General features: G+C 52.4%; 1 protein-coding gene across 6 annotated transcripts in view; it reads left to right on the forward strand.

Annotated features, from left to right (window-relative positions):
• Window positions 1-139: 139 nt before the first annotated feature.
• The window catches only part of SLCO2B1 (solute carrier organic anion transporter family member 2B1), a 51,266-nt gene continuing 37,221 nt past the window's right edge, over window positions 140-14,184 (forward strand). For 2 of the 6 annotated variants that reach the window (XM_053203697.1, XM_015075560.3), the window contains exons 1-3: window positions 141-475; window positions 12,675-12,805; window positions 13,899-14,036. In XM_053203697.1, coding sequence (XP_053059672.1) covers window positions 460-475; window positions 12,675-12,805; window positions 13,899-14,036 — 285 coding nt within the window. In that variant the 5' untranslated portion in view covers window positions 141-459. Of the gene's footprint in view, window positions 476-4,399; window positions 4,767-9,663; window positions 10,239-10,554; window positions 11,163-12,674; window positions 12,806-13,898; window positions 14,037-14,184 lie in introns of those variants that run through there. The other 4 variants (XM_053203698.1, XM_015075564.3, XM_053203696.1 and 1 more) reach the window with 4 other exon arrangements.

Raw genomic sequence — 14,184 nt, forward strand, 5'->3', positions numbered from 1 at the left:
TCTCTCCTGCTAACAGAGGAAGTGAAAATATCCAGGGGAATGCTGAGGCATGAGGCTGAGGGGAGGCGACACAGCAGCCTCCTCCCATCAGTAGGGCTGGATCTAAACAAACCCAGCCTCCCACAGAACTCTGGCCCTGGGCTGTCCCAGCCAGGAATCAGAGGAATTCAGAGAGACAGAGACAGAAGGAACAAGTGGCTGCATGAGGCAGGCACTTGGAGAGTGGGGTCAAGTTTTGCAGGAATTCCTAACCCATCTTGGAAGAGGTGGCTGCGGTCCAGTGTGGCCCAGGCGGCATCAGCCTGGTGCCTGGAGTCTCCACATTAGCGCCTCCCTTCTAGAAGTGGCTCGCGACTGTTGTCTCCAGGGGCCTCCCGATAAGGTCTCACTCCCTCTCTCCTGCTCAGCTCCACTCTTGAAATTGAAATACGGGCTGGAATTCACTGCACCCCAAAAATCATGGGACCCAGGATAGGTAAGTCTAGATGACGTAAGGAAGGGGCATTGGGAGGGAGTCTGGGGGCTATGTTCCCAGTGTGGAGGGTGAGGAGGTTGTAGAGCCAAAATGGGTAAACTGGGGTGAAGTCGGGTGGGATGGGGGTCTTGGCGTTCCCCATGCAGAGCCAGACATAAGGAGATATAGTGAAGGTGTATTGAATGAATGAGTGAATAACCAAAGGGGCAGGAAGGGATACTGTTTGCTCAGCTGGAGGCAGGGAACCCAGCCTATGCTCCCTGATGACACAAGGATGTTGAAAGGGCGGTGCAAATTCAGGCCACTGAGCCCCTCACCGAGCTGAGCCCTGTTCTCCCTCTGAAGTAAGCAGAGATACAGACAAAGCAGAGAAAAACACAGATAAAAGTGTAGTCAGAGACAGAGCAAGTCCAGAGATATGCAGTCAGACAAAGGCTGGGACAGAAGGGCGACAGGACAGAGGAGAAGACAAAGACCAGCAGGTGTCTGCAGGAGCATGCAGGGAAAGGGAGGGAGGTCAGCCCCAGAGAGCTGGCTGCAGAAGAGACAGGGAGAAATGAAGAGAAGCAGAGATCATGTGGGAGAGAGAACCAGAGACAGAGACAGGAGAGAGACAGGAGACCTGCCACGAAGAATCTGAAAGATCAGCAGAGAAGAGAAACAGGTTCAGAGAGAGACCTGCAGAGCCAAGCCTGGAGTGTGACTGAAGCACCACGTGGAGACGGTGGCGGTTCTGTGAACAGAGCACCCAGTTGAGCATTTCTTGGGCAGGCAAAGAAGGAGGAGGAAACAAAGGGTTCTTCAGACGGGGTGGCCCTCCGGGCTGGCTGCCCTGTGGTGATCACTTCTGGCCTCTTTCTAGCTGTCTGTCCTCCTCCAGCTGTGTTAGCCTCACCCCCACTCAGGCAAGACTGAACTTGCTCCCTGTCTCGTGCACGCGACAGTAAGGGCTTCGTTGGCAAGCTGACGCACCTGGGGACCATGGCATGGCAGGAAGGGTGGGATGGATGCTTCCTCTAGGGACCTCACAGGAGAGATGACAGTGAGATCAGAGTTGGACGGATTGGTTTGGGGATGGGTCACTGACAAACCAAATTCCCCCTCAGCCTTGGCTCATGGCAGGTTGGGAGGGTTGGTGATCTTATAGGTATGGGAAGAAACTAGAGACTTTGGCTGTACTGCGCTTGCCCCCTGCCCCACTGTTATTCTGACCCCTGCAGGGCTCAGTTCTGGAATATTCTCTAGCTGCCCCCACATCCCACACATACAGCAGGAGGCTGACCCCAGCATCTACCCACTGGGCCACCAAAAGTCTTGCTTCCTGAGCTCTAACTTAAGCTGAGAGGCTAGTCTTCCTCCATGCTCTCTTTCTGGTCTGAGGGCACTCTGAGGGATATGGGAATTCAGGTGGGGCTGGGTACAAAGCCTGGATCCTGGGAAAAGAGCAGGGACCAGCTTTCCTGAGGGAGGGAGGCAGCTCTACCAGCCAGGGGCTGACACACAAAGAGCAGTCAGGGTCAGATCTGGCTCTTGGCCTAGCCCCACCACCAACTCACCACATGTCCTTAGGCAACATGCAGAGCTTCCCCATCTGTGGGGGAGGAGTTGGAGAAAATGATCTTCCAAGGCCATTCCCATTTTGTGGTTTCAGAGAAGCCACTTTCCTACTTCTGCCCCTTTGCTCAGCTTTTACCTCCACCAGGAAGGTATTTGTCCATTTTTCTTCACCCATTCTGGTGAAATTTGCTGTTTTCCTCCTTCAAATTTGCCAACTCTCCAAATGCCAACTCCTCCAAGAAGCCTTCCAGACCAATTCTCCCAGCTGGAAGTAACCTTTCTCATATATGCTGTTTCACTTTTCTTTTTTGAGGTTCATCTTTTCTTGTTCCTAATATTGTTTCTGTTGCTTTTGAACCCCCCTGGGTTCAAAGTGAGCCAATCTAGGGCAGACAGGTAGGGCAAGGGAAAGAACCAGCAGTCCTGGGTTAAAATTTGAACTCTGTATCACTGGCTTTATGAGAATGAAGTGACAATCTCTCAACCTTTCTGATAGTTGAGGAAACAGATGCTCAGAGAGGGCAAGTGACTCACCCAAGGTCACCCACCAAAGGAGCAGCAGAGTGGGGGCCAGAACCCAGGTTGTCTTGATGCCAAAGCCCTTTCCTTTCTCTGCCATTACCCTCAGGGCTCCCACCTCCCTTCCACAGACCCCACACTGGTGAGACTCCACCCACTTGGGCATTTCTCCACTGGTTCCAGACAAAGCAAACTATTCTCTGTGCTAGTGACTGGGGAGTAGGTAGGGTTGGGGATGATTATTTCATCCCAGGCTAGGCCTTGCCTACTGGGCCAGATCTCAGGCAGCTGTGAACCAGATGTCAAGCTAGCCTAGAGCCTACAATTGGGTGCCAAGCATTCAATGCCCAGTCTGCTTTCTGAGACCCACTGTCTCTGTGCAGTAGATGGAGGGGGTTGGCCAAGGTGGTCGTTTGGTCTCTTCCTGTACTGAGAAGCTCAATCTTCTGTGTCTGCAAGGAGCAGTGCAGCAAGGGCCTCTCTGTAGGGGAAGAGATTTCCCCATCAGTGTTAAGGGAGCCTGGCTATTTCCAGGGTGCCAACTTGATCTTCAGCTGTACCCTGGGGATCAAGAAGAAGTAAAGACATAAACTTGGTTCCAGCCACCCCTCATTTGCTACAGCCCAGAGCCCTAAGCACTAATGCTTGAAACAATGGAGAACAATGTCAGTCTCACCAGACTGGGGGCTCCCTGGAGGTGGGGCCACATTTGATTCCCTTCTTGAGGGCCCAGATCTGAGCACAGGCTGGGCAGAGGCGGGGCATTGGGAAAGTCACGGTACATAGACTGTCCTCCTTCACTCCATGCCTCCCCCCATGACATTCCTTCCTTTCCTCCAACCTGTTGTGAAAGCCTACTCTCCTTGAGGACAGGAGACTCATGATATGGAGTGAGGTTGGGTATGATAGGGCTCCAAGGAGTAAATGTAAGCATGGAGAAATGAGCTGGGACTCACGGTTAGGGGACCGAGCATGGCCAAAGTCAGTGGCTACCTGTCTCTGAGCCTCATGCTCAGTGTTTTAAGCTGAAGGAGACTGACCTGAATTCCCTGTGGGCTCAAGGCTCGCCCTCCCCCCAGGCCCTCCTCATTATTTTTAAGGTCATCTTGGGTTCAGATAGGATAGCCAGGGCCAGAACTGGAAACAGAAAGTCCCAGCACAGAGTGCCTGACCCAGCTTGGAAACCACCAGAAAGTGCTTGGCCTCCTCCCCCACCCTGCACGGATCTCCTTCAAGAAGCAACAGCTGGAAGGCTTGCAGTAGCTGGACCTCAAGCATGCTATTGTCCTCCCAACAGACCACCCAAAGTCCTGCTAGCAGGAATTTCCCAAAGATGGCAGCCAAGCCCTTCGTGGCTTTGACTCTTCCTCCTCCAGGAGCCCACCAGGCCATGCTGGGAACTGGAGCACTAAGGGGGCCCACTCCACCCCCACCCTAACCTGGGCCCCTCCTCTCCAGGCCCTGGCCTTCCCTTTGCCTTCACCCAGCTTAGCTGAATTCAACAACCATGTTTTTAAGCTGAGCCAGGTCTTGAAAGATAAGAAGTGGTTTGCTGGGGAGGAAGGACACTCCAGGCTGAGGGTACAGTACGTGCAAAGGCTGAGGGGTGAAAAGAACAGGATGAATTTGGGGAAGGGCAAGCATCTACGGGGCCAGAGAATAATGTTCGCTAGGGGTGGGTAGATGAAGCGGGAACAGTTCCTGGGGGCCTTACCCTCTTGAGGCTGAGGTGTCTGTACTCACATGTTGCGGATGGGGTGGGAAAGGAGGAGGGGGCTAACTGTTGTTGAGGACTGCAGTGTACCCGGCACAGCATTTTCCTTCAGTCCTACAAATAAGCCACGAGACGGGCACTCTTCTCTCGCTTCCAGAGAAGGAAAATGAGGCTTACAGGGGTTACATAAACTGCCCTAGGTCACATAGCTACAATGTAGCAAAGCAAATATTTGAATCCAAAGTCTTCTGACCCAGAGGGTTTCAGCAGGCACTTGACATGATCCCTCGGGACACAGGACGGGACAGGCTCTGCCCTAGGGAGTTCACTGCTTAATCAGGGGGACATAAGTAGTGCAGGAGACTGACCAGCCCTGTGGCCCAGAGCAAGGGCTTAGGGAATTGGCCCAGGAAGGGGTTTTATGGAAGGAAAGACAGCTGGTATGGGCTGCAGGAGCTAGGCAAGGAGGACCAGCAAGCCGAGGGAATACAAAGCAAGGAGGTAAGAAGGGCTCGACGCAGGGGTTGGCCACACTGGCCTCCTTCTACCCCAGCACTTCCAGAGAGAGCCGTCTGCCATTGTTATGAGGGACAGATTGCCCAATACTTGCCGCGGGGGATATTTCCCTTCCCAGGCTTGGGCTGTGGGGGCTGTGTGTGCATTAGTGCTGGAGGCTGGTGGATTTTCCAAAAACATCTTGGCGCCTTTGGAACACTGTCCCCTCCCCTGACCTTGGCATCTGACCACAGTTCCAGGGCGGGTTTCTCTTTCGCTCTGTTCTCTTCAGATGGGGCACATGGCAGAGGCGTCTCACTCTTACTGGGCAAGTTGCCCACTTGTGGTTTCTGTTACCTTCTCTCCACTCATGTCTCCAGACAGCCAGAGATCTGGCTCCAGCCCATATCCCCTCATGGGCTCTCCTGGAGCCCATGGCCTCCTAGGCATTTCTCCCTTGGTGCCCCCTGGCCACCCCAAGCTCACCATGGCCAAGGCTGAGCTCACCACTCAGTACCACCCTATAATCCTGGCCTTCAATGTTGGCATGTCCAGATGCAGAGCTGTGCCTCTCCCCACTCCACCCCTGCCCCCAGGATTTCTCAGCCTCCTGCAACCCCCATAGCTGATTTTCCATGAAGTCCTGCCCATCCTACTTCCCACTGTGGTACCTTGGCTTGTTACTCTCCATTCCCACTGCCACTACCTGACCCAGGCCCCAGAGTCCCTTGCTGCTCTGGACCCCACCCCTGCCTTTGCCCTAATCCCTGCCCACCACCTGACTTCTCCACTTTCCCCGCAGAGACATGGAGGTCTTCCCAGGAGGCCAAATCGGACCTCATCCTTGGGCTCAGAACAAAGCCCAGCCCTACAGTCTGGCATTCAAGGCTTGTCAAGTCTGGCTCCTCCAAGCGCTCTAGTCTCACCCCCTCAACCTTGGCACCGGGGCTCCAGCTTTGTCAGACTGTTTGTTCCCTGAGCATTCTTTGTGCTTTGATACTTCTGCCCTTTTCTCTGATGTTTCTTCCTTTAGGAAGCTTTCCAGAAACTTGCAGTCTAGGCTGGGGCCTCTGCTCTGTTTCTGTAGGCTTGAAACTCCTTGTATCACATCAGTGAGCACATTTCACTGTGATTCTGTGTTAGATGTCTGCCTCCCTCCCCCCACCCCCATACATACACTGGGAGCTCCCTGAGGACAGGGACTGGGGCTTCTGGCCTCTGGGTCCCCAGAGGCCTGCCTCAGGTTGCTGTCAGGATGTGTGGAATAAATCTTCGTTGTGACATCTAGAACCAGCAGAGACCAGTTCTTCCCATATGGTGACCCTGGGCAAATCATAGCACTTTCTGGTCCTGTTTCCTCATTCCTCAAAGTGTTAACCTAGCCCTGGCTTCCTGTCCAGTGGACTCCCCAGGCCCAGTGTTGCTGTGAAGTCACAAGCAGGTGAAGAGGGTCCATCAAACAGACCAGACAGGCACCCCCCCTCCCCCCGCCAAAGAGACTCCAACAGGGCAAATTGCCACATGCAGGCCCAGAAGCTTGGACCAGCTGAGTGTTGGCATATGAGAATGTGGGCCCAGTATTGCCAGATCCGCTAATCTTTCAAAAAGAAGCAAAAAAATCTGGAGTTTATGTCAAGTTTCCTGTTTTTAAATGTTGGCAACCAGCTTAAAAACACTGAGAAAGCAAGCATTGTGCAAGCCCCCCAAAATGTCTAGAAGTCAGATGTACCCCCCAGGCAGGACTGCCATGTGCCGCACCACTCCAGAGGGCACCATTCCCTTTGTGGTGCACAGCCCACACAACTGTACATGGGCCTTTGGCCAGGGCCTCCCCATTGTAACCTCTGCCCTATACTCTATCTCTGCTAGTTCCTTTGGTGGCTTTGGCAAAGAGTGTGGAGGAGAGAACTTTCGTTCTCTTGCACAGGGAAGTTATTAGGAAAAAAAAAAGACGTTTGAATGCAGCTGGTGAGATGGGTTGGGGAGAGGACAAGAAATGGCAGAGGGAGGCATCCAGAGGGGTCTGTATTGCTTCAGGGATCAGAAGGAGGTGAGAGAGTGACACCAGGGCTGAGTCTCCCACAGGAAGGAGTATGAGTTATTCTGGGGCCTGGTGACCACACCTGGAAATAGATTCCCTAGTGAGTTTGGGGCAGAGGCTGACGAAATTGCTACTTGTGGGACATCCTGATATTGACAAAGGGTGTTATCCTGTGTGACCCTCACACAGGCTTCAGAGACAAGGTTTAGTATTCCTATCTTGCAGAGGCTCAGTGAAGTCTACTTGCTGGCCCAAGGCCATACTGGGTCTAAGTGATCTTTGATCTTGCTCTCTCTGCTGGAGACAGGCTCTTTCTTGAGAGAAAGAGTCATTGCCCTGACCCCACCCCCCTTAGTTCTCAGGATGTGGGAACTGTCACATTTCTCAGCAGATCCCTCCTGAAAGTTCAATTCTGGGCCTTGGTGATGAGTCCTGAACTCCCACCATACTTAGGTCCTCCAGAGTATAGGACTTAGATCCCCACATGTCCCCCTTCCCTCATTATGGTTGCTGTTGGGGGCCCAGGAGTCAGATAGATCCAGGTTCTGGTCCAGGCTTTCCCATTTACCAGCCCCAGGACTCTGGGTAAGTTGCTTTCCCTCTGTGCCTCAGTTTCCTCCTCTATATCATGGGGTCACAACAGCTGTCTCAAAGGGTTGTCTGGAGGATTGGTGAGGGAGCCCAGCCTAGCCAAGCACAGCACATAGTATTGCTTGGTCTGTGATAGCCCCTCAGACAAGCTCCTCTAAGTCCCTTCTTGTAGAGGATTAGGGTGAGCCAGAGAGCTGAGTCTCCCAGCCTCCCAACTTTCCAGCCTTCCTGGGTTGAACTTTTTCTGAATTCTCAAGTTCCAGATGTGGTAATGTTCCTTGCAGTCACAAAGCAAGTATGGAGGCCTGTCGGGAGTTTGTGTCAGGATAGACAGCTAACGGAAAGACTGGCTGCCTGATGGGGAATAAAACAACATTTACTGAACATCTGCTATGTATTGTATCCATGCTGGCTCCCCACATATTACTGACATAACCTGTTGGTAAGACCAAGTTTACCATGATAAGGGATAATACCACTTCTCAAAGCTTTGGCACGATTCAGAGTGGGGAGGCAAGGTCAATATTTGTTGAGAATTGAAAGTTTGTTTTAAGGCAGGTCCTTTAGTATGGGGAGGGAGGTGGAAGAGGGAGGCTTGACTGGGATTGGGTAAGAATCATGATACAACAGTTTGTTGGTGGAAACAGAAGATAAGGATTTTGTGCACAGAGATTCAAAGAATCAGAGGCACACACTCTGTTGATGGTTTCCCTTGAAGAGTCGAGCAGTCTTTCAGGAAGTTCCTGTAATGAACAATCAAGCCATTTGCTTGAGCTGGTCAGTCTGGGAAGAGTAAGAAGAACAAATGCTAATGAAGACAGTGGAATTGCAAGGTCAAGTTAGTGCAGACCATAAGATGTGGTTCCAGGCTTTCAGTGTCCAGGCTAAACATGGGGTGGAAGGATCTGATTGTCGGTGGGTGCTTTGTGTACTGGGATGTAGGGATTACAGGCCCTGTCACAGATGAGAAAGCAAAGGGGCCACTGGTCCAAAACCACACAGCAGGATTGCAGCCAGTGGGGATTGAAACCTGGGCAATTGCTTCTAAAGCCAGTGAGTGTGCATGGAGGGAAGGGGTTCAGGTCCTCAGGTCTTGTGGTAAATTGGGGCCTGAATGAAAGGGAGAGACAATCTAGGGATGGAAGAAGGAGGTGTTAACTTGGAGGGGTCAGGTGCACATGGAAGGGAATGGGTTCAGTTTGACCTTGTGGCCTCGGAAGCACTTGAAGGTTATAAGGAGAGGGGAGGGCAATCGTCCTCAGTGGGGCCTACTGTATCCCAGGCCTGAGCCAGCCCCCTTACATGCCTCACTTAGATGAGGAAACTGCTCAGATGTTTCCTCTGAGATGAAAGGGCATGTCCAGGCTCACACAGCTGCCGGTGGCAGAGCTGGGGTTCGAGCCTAGGTCTGAGGACTTTGAAACCTACACTCAGCCCCACACCTGCCTGGAATTTTCTTTTTTGCAGCTGGGAGGTGGCTGGAGGAGGCCAGACTTTGAGCCTTTCCAGCAAAGAACAGGCAGAGAAAAGTAGTCCTCTCTGTCAGGCTACTCTCTGAAACCTTCGTCCCCATCACCATGGATCCAGCTGGTGTGAAGAATACTGACTCTTGTCATGGAGGGGGCAGCGAGACCCCAGGCCAGAGCCCAGAGGCTCTGCCTCTGCCTTGAAGACATTGGGAGTTTATCCTTCAGTGAACTGAAGGTCTCTGACAGACATTCAAGGTGACTGTCTGACTGGCTAGCTAGCTAGTTTAGCTTGTCTGAACAGACAAGTCTTCTGAGAGACAGCCAGACCAATGACTTACCAGCTGATGGACATGAGTTGGCCTGTGCGTGGCCAGCCATGTAACCAACTGACAGACACACAGACCCCTTGCCTGCCACTCTAGGGGCATGGGCTCCAGCCCTGGGAACCACCTGGCCTACCTAAAGCCCCCAAACCTGGTTGCTCACCTGGGAGAGAAACAGACTCCGATTTTTTCCTGGAGCCTGACTTCCTGCCTCTCCCCTCATTCCCACAGGATACCCAGTCCCAGCCCAGGTTCAACTCCACAGCTGCCCGCTCTTCTGTCAGGGATGACCCCTGACAAAGTTTTCACCGGATGGGAAGGTCCTCAGAGATGTCACATGAGGAGGACCTACTTTCCTGGTCTCAGGATCCTCCTGTCGAGCGGAGCTTTGTCCTTATTCACAGAGTTGGACTGTTTCCTGCCAGCTCACTCAGAGGCCTCAGCCCACAGGAAGAGCTTGGAGAGGTCTGGCTACCTGCCTGACCAGCCCCGTTCAGTGTTCAGTGATCAACTGACCACCCTGCGCACTAACTGGTGGCTGCTTTCAGATCCCAGGGGCCACAGCTTCCCTCTACTAGACCACAGGAAAGTGGAACATTCTAAGCTGGTCCACTGATCTTCTGTCCCCCTCCCTCATCCATATCCTGGACTTCTTTCAGAGCTGGGGCTCCTGGTCAGCGACTTCTGCCCGCCCCCCAACTCAGCTCCAGCCTCATCATCTGGCTGGCCTGACCCCTTGATGTTATTGGGTGGGCACTGGTCTGGTGGCCTGGTTAGGCTTGGTTGGGCTCAGACAGAGAAGAGCATCTCCCCCTCATCCATACTGTACAAGGAACATGGAGTGATGTTGAGGTTAACACCTGGGCTTGAGTCCCTGCACCAACATTAATCAGCAGAGCTAGCTACTTCTGAGCCTCTGTCCTCGTCAGATACAGAGATAACGAGAGCACCAAAGGCACAGAGCTATGGAGAGGTTTGCATGCATGTGAAGGCTGAGTTGCATGTAAAGTGTGTAGCCCAGAATCTCTGCTGTAGTAGGTGACCGTCTATGCTGGTGAGTGGAACCAGGGCTTGCAAACGTCCTATCAGCCTCCTCTGGGCAAGTTCACCTGGAGCCCCCTCACCTCCTTTTCTCCTCAGTGACCTCCGCAGAGCCCATCCCACCCCCACTTCACTGGGCCAGCCCCTTATCTCCTCCCGGTCAGGTATCACTTTTGTTTCAATATCTCCTTGTTTCCTCTGAATACTTACATCCCCCATCGGGACTCCTCCCCAGCCACACACACTTTCATTTCCTCAAATTCCTCAAGCTATCTGAATAGACATTTCTCCAAAGAAGATAAACAAATGGCCAAGAAGTAAGTGAAAAGACTCAACATCATTAGTCATTAGGGAAATGTTAATCAAAACCATACAAGATATCACTTCATGCCCACTACGATGGCTATCCTCAAAGAGACATGATAATAAGTCTTAACAAGGATGTGGAGAAATTAGAACCATCCTATGCTGAGGGTGGGAGTATAAAACAGCGCAGTCACTTTGGAAAACAGTTTGGTAGTTTCTTAAAAAGTTGAACAGAGTTGCCACATGACCCAGGAATTCTGCTCCTGGCTACATACCCAAGGGAACTGAGAACACATGTTGACACAAAAATGTGTACGATATATGAATGTTCACAACACCTGATACAATCCAGATGTCCTTCAACAGATGAATGGATAAACAAAATGCGATTTACATCTACAAAATAGAATGTTGTCCAGCCATAAAAAGAAAGGAGGTACTCATATGTGCAACAACATGGAGGCACCTTACACATTACGCTACGTGAAAGCAGCAAGGCGCAAAATAATTACATATTGTACTATTTTGTGTATATGAATTTATATGAAATATCCAGAATAGGCAAACCCAGAGAGCCAGAAAATAGATTAGTGGTTGCCAGGAGCTGGAGGGGAGGCAGGACTGCTAACAGGTATGTGGTTCTTTATTGGGATGATGAAAACGTTCTGGAATTAGTGGTGATGATGTATAGCTTTTTGAATATACCAAAAAGCACTGAATTGTGTACTTTAAAAGGGTGAGTTTTATGGTATATGAGTTATATCCCAATTAAAAAGAAATTCCTCAGGCTCTCAGGTACCTCGTGTGAGGAGCACAAACCCTTGGCTGTGGTGGTTCCAGGCCTCTGTAGCCCCTCCCTGATTCTGCCTTCTGGGTCTGGAGATGGAGAGTCCCTACCCCCCTACCTGGGTCAGAGGTGTCCTGAGTCCATTTCCAGACTCTAGAAGGAGCTTGTTGAATGAGGGGAAACTCCTGCCAGGTTGAGAAACATAAGAAACAATGGAGGAGGCTTCCGCAGGAAGTGGGGCCCCAGGAAAGGAGGAAGGCCAAGGTGGTGGGGGTTTCCATCTAGGTGGAGGCATGGAGTTTCCCAAGGCTGGACTTCAAGCTCCTCACTGAGATTAAACATCAGGAGGGGCGCCTGGGCTCAGGTCATGATCTCATGGTTTGTGGGTCAGAGCCCTGCGTCGGGCTCTGTGCTGACAGCTCAGAGCCTGGAGCCTGCTTCAGATTCTGTGTCTCCCTCTCTCTGCCCCTCCCCTGCTTGCACTCTCTCTCTCTCAAAAATAAATAAACATTAAAAAATTAAAAAACAAAACAAAAGAACGTCAGGAGGCCCCAGGAGATGCCCTTGTGGGGGTTCAGCTTTCCTCTCACTGCAGTGAGTAAAATGCTGACATGTTACCGGTTTCCGTGGAAAAACCCAGACATGCCTGATGGGGCCAAGGGTCCAGGTTCTAACCATAGCTCTGCTTCCTGAGTCATCACAACACTTGGGGAGTTCAGTTTGTCCAGGGTGAGGGAGGTAGTTAAATGGGATGACCTCTGAGGGCCATTTCTGCACCAAGTAGCCATATGGTTTGATTCATGAGTTAGAGATTGGGCTAGTTAGCTCTATGATTACATGCAGGGTGATGCCCTGTGGGGGTGTTGGTAACTGTTTTGAACTACTCCCAGGAAAAGCCTTTACCTGACCGTGGACCAAGCCTTGACCCTGCACCTGACCCTGAACCTGTGATCCCACACCGAGCCAGACAGACCCACAGCCGCTCAGCCTCTATGAGCACCAATGTCTCACAGCTGCAGGCCCAAGGGGGTCTAAGTCTGCACATTCTTACTCCTGGAGACCTTGCTTGAAACTTATGTAGTGTGGCCAGCAATGCCTCCCTAGAAGGAAGGTTTATGCTGGGAAAGGAATGAAGTCACTGTGAGATAGGTGGTTCCCGTTAGGATCTGGCCAGCATGGGCACGTGGGGCACATACCCTCTTAGGAAGGGCCCTCCCATCACTGGGACTCAGGGAGGCTGAAGGTGCTCAGACTCTCAGATTCTCACCAACGCCTGGAATACCTTGGGCGACCTGAGTCAGGGACATCCTCTGGGATTCCATCTCTACCCTCACCTCCTGGATGTCTGTCCCACAGGTCCAGTGGGTGAGGAGCCCCGGATGTCAGACAAGGACACCAAGGCCATGATGAGCACAGAAGACATACCTCAAGGCAAGGCCAGCCCAAACTCTCAGGACTTGCAACGAAGTGTGTTCTATAGCATCAAGGTATCTCTCAGGGCCTGCCGGGAGCAGGGGTGTCCGGACCTGGCAGAGAAGGCCGTGTAACTCCAAGCAAGCTGCTGCTTTTCTCTGAGTCTCAGTTTCCTCGTCTGTAGAATGGGTGGCTGTGAGAATCAAAGGGACAATCTACCAAAGCATTTAGCTTAGTTTTGGGCATGTGTTCCCTCCTTCCTGAGAAGAAACAAGGGCTGCCCCGGAGGCAGTGGGGCACCAGTCTCCTTGCCTCCCCATGTCCCTGCAAGGAAAGAGAAGGACCCCAGAGATTCTATCTGTATGAATATCGGGGAGCTCTGGCTCCACCAAGGGCAGCCCTAAAAATGCAAGTGACCCCTGGGTGCCGGGGCCTGTGCCGAGTGACGTCTTGTTTAGTCCTCACAGTCACCCTGAGTGGCAGGGATGTTGTCCTTGCTGTGTGCAAGAGGAAACCAAGACTCAGGAACAGAGAGACTGTTTTTAAGCTCTGGAATAAACACCCTTCTTTGAAGCAAGTTTTCCTTCTCCTGGGAATACTGCCAGTTCACCAGGAGGGAGGCCAGACGTTTAGGGTGGAGTTGGGTGGGGTGGGCAGTTTGGGGATTTGGTGTGTGCACATGGTCTCCCAGAGGAGCTCTAAGGGGAGAACCAGGTGGAGTGAGCAGGGAAGGATCCGGGAGAACTTCCTGGAGAAAGGCGACAGGGCGGTGGAATAGGGAGGACGGTCCAGTCTAGCCCAGGTGGGCTCTGAGGGTCAGAGTGACTCCCATCATTCTTGGCCCCACAAAGACCCTACTCTCAGTCATGTGGGTCTGAGGTGCACCCAGGACCGCTTGTGTAGTTTTTAGGCCTGTGTGAGAAGCCATGGGCTGCTCCAATAACTCTCTCTCTCTTTCTCTCGCCCCTCTTGTTCTTGGCCCTCCCGCCCTTACTCTCTCTCTCTCCTGTGTGTCTATCTCCTCGGACTCTATTTCCCCATCTTTATTCCTTGCTCCTCCCTTCCCCCAACTCCGTCTCTGTCTCCCAACCACCACCCTCTCTAACTGCATCCCCACCTGTCTCCCTGCTGCCCCGCCGGCTGCCACCGCCTTGGCCCCTCCGGCAGTTCTTCGTCCTGTGCCACAGCCTGCTGCAGCTGGCACAGCTCATGATCTCCGGCTACCTCAAGAGCTCCATCTCCACAGTGGAGAAGCGCTTCGGCCTCTCCAGTCAGACCTCAGGGCTGCTGGCTGCCTTCAATGAGGTACTGGCCCTGGAGCAGTCATAGGGGTGGGCGTTGAGGGCGACTCTCACCTGGCCTCCTCATCCTCCTCTCTCACCACCCTGACATAGGCCCTTCCCCTCCTGGTGCCCACAGGCGACCCCATTACAGCTTCCTCCCCTAAGATTTT

Source organism: Acinonyx jubatus, chromosome D1 (genome assembly GCF_027475565.1).
Source record: "Acinonyx jubatus isolate Ajub_Pintada_27869175 chromosome D1, VMU_Ajub_asm_v1.0, whole genome shotgun sequence".
In the NCBI taxonomy this organism is placed as follows: domain Eukaryota; kingdom Metazoa; phylum Chordata; class Mammalia; order Carnivora; family Felidae; genus Acinonyx; species Acinonyx jubatus.